This window comes from Phragmites australis, chromosome 21 (assembly GCF_958298935.1).
Source record: "Phragmites australis chromosome 21, lpPhrAust1.1, whole genome shotgun sequence".
NCBI classification, from domain to species: domain Eukaryota; kingdom Viridiplantae; phylum Streptophyta; class Magnoliopsida; order Poales; family Poaceae; genus Phragmites; species Phragmites australis.
Genome location: NC_084941.1, coordinates 19,210,904 through 19,221,054, shown reverse-complemented (window position 1 = coordinate 19,221,054; position 10,151 = coordinate 19,210,904). Strand labels below are relative to the sequence as shown.

The 10,151-nt window shown below is 42.2% G+C and overlaps 1 protein-coding gene across 1 annotated transcript; it reads left to right on the top strand.

Moving 5' to 3' along the window:
* Positions 1 to 275: 275 nt before the first annotated feature.
* LOC133903204 (uncharacterized) lies at positions 276 to 8,578 on the top strand. Its single transcript, XM_062344523.1, has 8 exons — positions 276 to 508; positions 5,768 to 5,871; positions 6,383 to 6,492; positions 6,569 to 6,610; positions 7,351 to 7,518; positions 7,592 to 7,771; positions 7,941 to 8,138; positions 8,231 to 8,578. Exons 1-8 carry the CDS (start codon positions 276 to 278, stop codon positions 8,456 to 8,458), a joined length of 1,263 nt encoding a protein of 420 aa, XP_062200507.1. The 3' UTR covers positions 8,459 to 8,578.
* The last annotated feature ends 1,573 nt before the right edge of the window (positions 8,579 to 10,151 follow it).

Here is a 10,151-nt window from a genome sequence, read left to right as displayed (position 1 = left end):
TCGGCTACTATACCGATTCGAAGCACACTCGGTTTCGGGTTCCTCTGTCCAAGTCCAACTCGTGTCACAGCATGCGCACCTACGAGACGAGCCACGTCGGAGTCGAAGTCCGAAAACGTCTGGTACTCTAGTTGCCTGGCCGCGCCCCTGCCTTTATATTTGACTGCACGGCTTGCTTGTCGATCTCGTACGTACCACCTAAATACCTAATCAGAACTCATCAACTCGCAATCTATCTCGCACAGCCAATCGCAGGTTCGTGCGTAGTCATCGACATGGGTGGATTCAGCGTCTTCTCCTGCTTCTGCTTCGCCACTGACGAGGAAGACAAGAAGGCCAAGAAGCCGAAGCCAGCGCCAGCAACGGCAACGACCGCAGCAACAAGCAAGATGCCACCGCCGCCGCCGCCGGATTCTTCTTTCCCACGCGTGCCAACAACGGACACGACGAGTTACTCTTGGATACGTAGGCCGCCGCCGGTGGCCGATGAAGGTGTCGGCGCCCACAGGCGCTCGCGCTCGGCGAGTAGCTAAGGAGGAGCAGCCAGCTCTACGACGGAGGGCCGCGTCGACGAGTTCCACAGGATTCTGACTGATGTTGCTGGAGGATGATATAGTTTTTTTTTCTCCTATGCGTCAACAGTCCTCTTTTAGAAAGTTTATTACGCACTGTAAACGAAAATCTGTTATATGGTTAGGGGTATATTTGCACCAAAAGTATATTAATGTTGATTGGTTTGTTATTAACGTTGAATCGTTGATTGGTTATTCTCCATCTGAAGTTTGGGCGCCGGTTACGCACGTTTCAAGCCCTATTTGTTCAAAGATTGTGCCGACAAATCGAATCAACATGCAAATTATTTTGAAATTTTGTCTTCTGATACTTTGATTGTTGTTGTTCCTTCATGATTCTCACGGTTAGATGGGTGTATTCACCAACAATACCAGGGCTATGCCCGTTATGAATTCACGCATGGTACTCTCACCGTTGCCCACACGACCTTATCTGAGCTAATAGGTTAACAATCTGTAAAAACGGGTTTCTAGTACCAGTTCGGAAAGAAAAAAAGTGCAGTATTGATGATGAATAATGGATAGTTATCATATTCAGGTACTCCTAGGATTTCCTGTAATTCTCGAGACATATCTTTATCTTTGGAAAGAGGATCTTTAGAAGAAAGAAAACTACTTGTAGATACCTAAGATGTCTAAGTAACCGGGAAGTTCTATCTTCAAGAATAAGAAGAAAAAGTTCAGAGAACGTATGATAACTCTATATATATATGGAACTACGGAGCCTTACAAAATATAAGCCAGAACAAGTCACCTCAGGTTATACGAGTTTCACAAGCCCATACAAGCCAACAGAAACTAAGAAAGACGTCGGGAGGCTTGAACCTGTTTAAAAACCCCTCTGTATTTCCTTTGTGATTTGTCTACTCAAAACATCCTCTATTCTTTAACAAGTTTTTTAAATCAGCGATTTACCAATCGTCGACAAATACTAATTGAAATCACACACATGTTTCAAGTTGCTCTTTCCAGGGCCGACTCGAGTTTCTGCAAACTCGCGATCTCAACTCGGGCTCAGAATTCCGAATACAACTCTTACTCGAGCTATTTGACCATGCCTCAGTCTATATATCTCCCTACCGATCTCAAACGTACGACCAACTCAGAATTAACCTGCGCAGCCAATCGCAGGTTCGTAGTCATCATCGACATAGGTGGGTTCAGCCTCTTCTCCAGCATCCACTTCGCCGCCGACAAGGAAACATGATGAATTATTAGACGAACTGAAGCGAGTTATCTGGTTCACCAACTTGGATATGAGATCAGGCTACCATCAAATTAGACTGTTGGATATAGATGAACACACGACTGCTTTAAGAACACATAATGGTCATTGGGAATTCAGGGTCATGCCCTTTGGGCTCACCAATACTCCTGCAACCTTTCAGGGAATTATGAACACAATTTTTGCTTCTCTTCTACGAAAATGTGTATTAATATTTATTGATGATATATGTACTTATATACAGCAAGTTGTTAAGATAGTTTGAGTTTGAATTATAAGCATGATCTATCTGTAACCGGCCTCCTATCTGTAATTGGTTTGATCAGTTTTGAATAGCACCCGCTTGCAGATTGATCAAGCATCAGCTTGCAGATAGAAAATAGCGCACGTATTGCAAAAGGAGTTTGAATCATGTAGCTTGTCCGGCAATAATCGGTTGATGTATTAGATGAGGATTCCAACTATGTATATCTCTAATTCCTTTATAAACGTGAAGAAATCAGAGAGGATCCTTACGGCAAAACTTTACATGGTACTAGAGCAAGCTAATGTCGAATACATCTGCCACACCTCCCTCAAATTCCTCTATCTCCATCCCGTTCAAACCTTTATCACCCATCCAACAGGCTATAGCCATCCAATCGCCCATATGCCGGGTGATAAGGGCCAATCGCCCTGTTGCAGAGCGAATAGAAGACTACTTTTGTAAATTTATGCAGGAAGCGTCTATTTTTATTTTATTAATAAAAAATCGATTATTAAAGAAAGTTTCCGCTATCTCTGCATTTGTGGGCTGTGGGCCGCACTATACCCAAGCTCGGTGTAGGGCGGTCTACATAGGCAGTCCCCAGAAACCTACTCGATTCCGTAAAATCCCTACGCCGCCGCAAGCCCCCGCAGTCCCCGATCCTCCTTCGGCGACGCGGCCTTGCTCCTCTTCCCCATCCTCCTCTGCCTTATGGGGCGAGGACGCGAGATTTCTCTTGCTCTCTCCAACGTGAGGTACCAAACTAGGCACCATGCTCTCTCTATAAAAAAGAATGCCACCGAGTATAAGATTATTGTATACATATGCTGACCGAAAAATTGAATACACATGCTACGATCACCAATTACATATTACCATACATATTCATAGAGAACAATTGTGACTAAACATAGACATTGATCTTTGCACCAAACTAGAGTTGCATCAAAAGAAATGGATCACTGAACAAGGCACATATTCAGAAAGAACAAGCATGCAGTTATATTACACATCTATCTCCTTCCATCTTAGAAGTGCAGAATTCGTGTTGATGGCAGACCTACATCTTCAATCAGTTGCTTCTTCCATGGGATAAGAGAGAAGCTTGATCAATTTCAAGCAACCTGATGAGGGGAGACGGGGGGAGTTTGATCAGTTCACTACCGGATTTTGATACTTTCCCGTGTGCCCTGGGCACACGGCAAAGCGCTAAAAACACTCGGCATAACACTGTCGGTATACACAGTGCCGGCAAACAGCTGTTTGCCGAGTGTTTTATATCGAGCACTCGGCAAACATATTTTCCGAGAGCCAAATACGACACTCGGCCAAAAAAAGCGACCTAACGGTGCCAAGGCCTTAACGGCCTCTTTGCCGAGTGTCTAATGTATACACTCGGCAAACCCGAGGACACGTGGCGCTCGCGACTTTGCCGAGTGTCCGTGGAATACACTCGGCAAATCACGTCACGTTTGCCGAGTGTATTGGAGGGTACTCGGCAAAGTGAGCACAGAATAGCGCCGAGATAGCACTCTTTGCCAAGTGTATACACTCGGCAAACTGGCATCCAAAATACCAGATTAAACAGCCTTGCGACACGTGTCACGTTTGCCGAGTGTAACACTCGGCATATCCTTGTTTGCCGAGTGTAACACTCGGCAAATTGTTATTTACCAGATCGACAATTGATCCATACCAGATTCAAAACTGTCGCTACAATTCAAAACAATTTATATATATCTCACAGATTACCACATTCACATAAACATCACATATGCCACAAACATCACATAAACCGTCGCATAAACATCGCAAGTGACACAAACATCACAAATTGTCGTGACAAGATAGCAAAATATAGTCCAAACAAAAAGAAAATGTTGCAAGGTCAAACGACGATTCAACCGTCACTTCGGCTTCAAACTTGATCCGTTCCCTCTCGAAACCACGATTCTTCCTCGGAGATGCTTCAGTTTCTAAGCATCGTACGTGATAACTTTTGCGAAACCTTCTCAAATTTTTATCACAACCTCTACGTATCATATCATGACACTACGGCAAGTCTCATATTTTTCAGACTTCGTTTGTTTTTTTTAGAATTAGAAAACCAATAAGCTACATGTTGGTGGTCGAGTGTTGCCGCCCAGATGTTTCAAATTTCTTTTCATTTCTTGGGTAAGGCCTAAAAATAGACTCAACAACATGAATATGATTTTTCTATCCATTTTTGTTCATTATTTCATGTACTTGCAGATCAAATTTTACTTATATCCATTAAAAGCCAAGAAATACACTTAATGAATTAAAAATAGCAAACGGACGCAGAAAAATACCAAAGTTTAACATGAAATATTCTATATTGTATGTTGAGTGTAGAAAAAGTTTCAAGGTCAAACGATGATTCAACCATCACTTTAGCTTCAAACCTGATCTGTTCCCTCTCGAAAACACGATTCTTTTTCGGAGATGCTTCGGTTTCTAAGCATCGTACGTGACAGCTTTTGCGAAACCTTCTCAAATTTTTACCACAGCCTCTACGTATCATATCATGACACCATGGCAAGTCTCATGTTTTTTTGTTGCTTTTTTATTCCACCACTTCTCACTATGCTACCAGCTACCTTCTCTGATGCACTTAACGATGAACCAAGCAAAACCCATAGATCAGAAGGGCATCTTGGTGTGTCAAGCTGATCTGCTTTTGCTTCTTCCACTTGGCAAACATTGAAAATTCTTTCTTTGTCTGGATGACAGCTAGAATGATAGTATATAGCAGAGAAATTCCTTTTTTAAGGCAAGTAAGAAGAATTGTCATTCTCCTTTGTTTGTGAGCTCAGCTTATCACACGGTAGCATCTTTGACACATGTTTAGACCACAACTGATTCCAAGGGCCGCTCCCAGGAGTCCACATCTGCTGCATCTCAATCTTGAAGCACGACTGAATTCTAACTCCAAGTTCATAACAATATAATCCTTAAACCATACTGCAGTAGTACCGGAATCGATGTGTGGCGGCCCTTGGTCGGTTGTTATTACGAGAAAGAAAAGAGAACAAAAGAAAACCAAAAAGAAAATACAGAAAAAAATAGTTTGCCGAGTGCCTAATATCGGTGACTCGGCAAACATAATGTTTGCCGAGTGTCCGTTAGACGACACTCGGCAAAGGGGCGACTCGCCGTCAGCCGCCGAACGGAGGGACACGTGGCGCGTTGTTTGCCAAGTGCCCGAATTTGCCGAGTGTTTTTTTCTCTTTTTGCCGAGTGCTATTGTTTGCCAAGTGTTTTTTGATGAATTTACCGAGTGCCTAATTGTTTGCCGAGTGCTTTAGTTGGGAACTCGGCGTATGTGACTGTTTGCTGAGTGCCCGATATAATACACTCGGCATACACGTAGGCACTTGACATATGCCTCGTTTTCGGTAGTGGTTTCAAAGAGCCACTGATTAGGGAAATGAGGGAAGAGAGGTAGAGAAGATTTTGTTCACCAGAATACCTCAATCCAGAGAATGTGGGTAGCGGGTGCTGCCGTCCGTGCACGCCGCGATAGCACAGGAGCACTTGCGACGGAAGCGGCCAATTTTTTTCCCTCCACCGGACTGGGCCGCATGGCGCAGAGCACTGCTGGGCCACAGCGAGCGCGCAGGAGGATTCGAAGCCGTTCGATCGGCGTCGGACGGCGCTGGTGTGCTGGACGTCCCTCTGACGTGAATCGCCCAACGTCAGAGGAACCGCTTCCTCCTCCTCTGCCTATGGGCGAGGACGCGAGATTTCTCTTGCTCCCCATCCTCCTCCTGCAAATCATCCGGCTCGTAGCATCCAATCTATAGGTGAGCCACTTCCCCTCCGTGATCCTCCTCTATCGATCTCACCCACGTCGGCAGGGTAAACTTTAGTAGCTACTGAGGATGACAAAGGAAACCCTTAAGCGGAGCCTTAAACTTGTTGTTGCACATACATGCCGTGGGGAAAACCGAGAGATGTGGCGAGGCGATTTCCGCGTTCACGAACCCAATTTTTATATGATGCCACAGATCCGGACACACTGCTCCTTCCCCTCCATCGGCGGGTTAGGGTTCCGGGATTGGGTTGGAGGCAGGCTTAGAGGGACGGCGGTGGGCGGTGTCCGCGCTGGCGATCCGCGGATCGGCGCGAGTGCGGTTACGATGGTGCAGGTAACGGGTTGTTTTACTGGGGCGGCGGATCAGGCGGAGCCGAGGGCCTTCAGCGTCAGATCCAGGGCTGGCTTCACGCTTGATATCTGAATGGGCCATTGGTCAACCTACGTTTGTTCTTGGTAATCCTGCTTGCTACAGTTTTGCTTGACTTCTGTGTTCACAGCTGCCGAATTGGGGCCTCTTGGTAGGATCTTGCTGCTGTTTGAGACGCCCTCTGGCTTCGCAATTTTCTCTTTTCCTGGGATCCTTCTCTACGTACTAGATGCCATAGAGGTACTTTTTTCTTCCTTTGTTACTGTTGTGTTGCTCGTCAGTGACCTAATTTTTCTTTTTTATCCTTGCCCTCCAGAGTATCTGGGCACACTTCTCCGAGGATTATAAGGCGAGAAAAGTTAGTGCCCCCTTCTTTTCGGATTGTTAATTCCTTCTCTTCGGATTGTTATTTTCTTACGTTGCTTGTCGTCAAGTAAATCCAAGTGACGATCTTGTATCATTTATTATTGTCATCTTTATTTATTGGGAAACCATTGTTTACGGCGTTCACACGTTGTCTGTGGTGTTCCTTACTATAAAAGTGTGTGTTTGCCAAAGGCTTAATAGATGCATGTGCATATGTTAGTGCAGTCCAATTTTTGTTATTGCATTGACGGAGGAATATAAACACAAACTCATTGTTCATTAGTTCTTTAAGAGGCTCAAAACGTATTTTTCCCCATAAATCTTTTTGTAAAGCATGTAGCATAATGCTTTTACGCGAATGCATGCATGCTCAAAACTACTTTTTCTGAAAGGTTCCCTTGGTTGCAAGGAGAATTCGGCTCAGGCTTCAACTGACAGGTGTATTGCTACATACATTAGTTTCTAACTTGTAACTGCAGCTTGGAATGATTTGAGCCTTGACTTGGTGCTACTTTCTACACTGGTCTGTTTGCAAAATGCATCGGATTACCTTAGCACATGGACTTATTCTGCAAGGTGATAAACTAGGACTTGAACTAGGGGTATATCGTTACAATTGAGATACACCTACTGAATTGGGCCCCTCTCCTGATTGAGAGACACCTCATGATATTTGATTAATTGTTTCATTTTGCCCCAGAACGTGCTCATCCTTGTTTATTTCTTTATCAGATCCTCTTGCTGAAAGAATTTAAAACTTTTGATGACAAGTCCAGCGCCATTAACCTTATTACTGGTGTTAACAAAAAGCTTACTGAGATGATCTTGAAGTGGCGATGCCCTGGGCAGAAATTGGCTGTTGGAAAGCCTGAATATAAAAGAATCATTGAAACAAGCTTGGTGAGTATAAGCTCCTTATTTGTTTATATTTGTGAACAACTTTGAGCGTCATTTTTGCTGTGATTTCTTTCAGAAAATACCATGCCTGTGTGATGAAGCTGTAATGGAGGTAATGTGGGGCCTGAAGAATCTCATGCGCCGTTTAGTGCCTAAAGAAAAATCAGAGCTGACTAAGGAGGACTGCCTCCCGATGAGTGAAGGACTGAAAAAGGTCCTGAGTCGTTATGGCTTTGATGATGTCAAACCAGAGATGGTGAGTTCACTAGTTGCCATGCTTTCTGCTTTATAGCTTCCTGTCATTTAGTGTTACACTTTATGATAGCTTTTGTGTACATACTTAGAATCCTTCTTTTTCAGGGACCAATGATTTGGATTCAATTTTTTAGAGTAAATTTTGCCTTTGCCTCTTTCTTTGTGTCCAGGTCAATGAGCGGATTATTGTGACGGCATGCGCGTTGTTTGATTGTGATTCTACTGAGAAGAAACATTCTGCATGCTTGCGCTGTTTTGGTGACCACATTAAGGGTGTGTCTGGCATTGACTGTGAGGATTGGAGCTTACTGAAACTTGCAACTGCTTTTAAGGTGATATTTTGCCCTGAAGTTGGTGATTATCATGAGGTAAATCATACTTTTTTGTAAATGTGTTCTCAGGGAGTGCATTTCATGGAGATTTGTGACTCATGTAATGGACCGAATCGTGTGTCTTTCAGATGTTGTCAAAAGATGAGCTGTCAAAGTTGGTGGATGATGCACATAAATATACATGTAAGATTGGTAAGGTCCTGAGCGTGAGGATCTACAAAGAAATGGTCTCTGCCCATGAAGTTAGGACTAAGGAAAAAATACTGTTGGGGCACTTGGTTGTGGAGGCTAAGGAAGCATATGAAAATGGTAAGGCAAATGAGCGCAGGAACTGTTGCTCTTGGGGGAGCACTTGATAGCGGGCTTTTTACCATCGCAGATAGTATTCTATCTTTTGTAAAGCTATGGAGTTGCATTAATTAGCCTGGTGTAGGCGGGCAACCCTGGGTGCTGCGGTTTAAAAACTATCTTTTATTTCCTGCTTTCTTTTAGTTATGTTAGTAGTTGAACTCCTTTATTTTTGTTTGGCTTAAAAACTGGACTGAACAAGTTTGCTGTAATTTCGCTACCTAGCAAGTAATGAAATTCTAGGGGAGATCCTGTTCTGGAAAAAAAGATAGCAGAAACTCAGCCGCTAACTAATTTTTTCAAAAGGTAACGCAAGTAGGTTTGTAGGATATTACTATGAAACATATGCTCGTTGTATTAGGGTTAAAAAACCGACGGTAATCAAGCAAAAATCACGATAACTGATCATCTCGGTTCGGTTCAGTTTCAGAAACCGAACGGTAACCGAATTTTAATTCAAAAAATTCGAAAAAATAAAAAATAATGTCGTTTGCATCACATTCTATAGGGAGGAAGTTTAAAAAAATTGAAGCGTGCGGTTTAGTTATTAACTCATGTTAATGAAAAGTTTAACATGTAAACACATATTTTTTTAAAAAAAATGTATCTTAAGAGGATATTTAAAATTAATTTTATTTTATTTAAAGTTTTATTAATTTCTCTATGATTTTTACAAAGTTCACAAGCATAAAATGAATATGTTAAGAAACAGAATTGTAATTAACTTTTTCATGTCTATTATTATTTTTCCTACGTAAATCATAGTATAAATAAACTAATAAAAGTGGTTTCACTAACTTTTGAGGTGTGATGAGTCAGTTATGAATTAATCTAGTCGCAACACATTTACACAATCATGTATGTTACAATAACTAATTCAAGAGTTTATATATTTTTAAAAGACAGAGGATCATGTAATAAGACTAACAAAATTAGTTTCATGATTTTTGGATTAGCAAAGAGTAAACTATGTATTTAACTTGATTTAACAAATACAATTTCTCACAGAAAATTTTGAACTTTTTTATAAGTATAAATACTTTTATCATGTTGATCATGTTACAAGGAAACCAACAAAATTTGTTTCACTTGATTTAAAGCTCAGATGAATTAGTTATTGATTTTACAAGATTGAGATAATTTTTAGATTTTCTTTGTTAAACTTCAATGAAAATCGAGAAAATCGCTCGATAAATCGAGCGGTTACCGAGAAAACCGAGCGGTTACCGATAATACGGAAAATTCGAGAAAACCGCTCGATAAATCGCAAAAACGACCGGTTACCGAACGGCTAAAATCATGATTTTTTTTCTCCAAATTTCAAATTTTGTCAAATAAATTTTGTCCGAATTATTTTAATTTTCGACCGGCTACCGCAGTAACCGTGACTTTTTGGTTACCGCGGGAACTCGGTAACCGAGCTCCGGTGGGTAAGCCAAACCCTGCATTGTACATAGTGTGCCGGCTTATGATTTCGGTTGGCTTGGAACATTATGCATCTTTCGAAAGCTAGGCTCTGGTCTTTGACATGGTCACAGCATTGCATCGTTTGGTTGTCAAGAAAAAGTGACGTGCTGGCCAGTTGACAAGTACCGATTCAGTTTGGGCAAACCTGTTCAATCGGCACTCATTAACTGGTCAAATATGTGGCTTGTTTTGCTGGTTATAAAATATATCCCGATAATCTAGGACTAGGAGGAG

Excerpts from the sequence above, each read along its gene's own strand:
- LOC133903204 (XM_062344523.1), top strand. The coding sequence starts at position 276 with ATGGGTGGATTCAGCGTCTTCTCCTGCTTCTGCTTCGCCACTGACGAG. Across the intron at positions 6,611-7,350 it reads AGGATTATAAGGCGAGAAAA|ATCCTCTTGCTGAAAGAATT; the intron begins GTTAGTGCCCCC and ends TTTCTTTATCAG. Across the intron at positions 8,139-8,230 it reads AAGTTGGTGATTATCATGAG|ATGTTGTCAAAAGATGAGCT; the intron begins GTAAATCATACT and ends TGTGTCTTTCAG.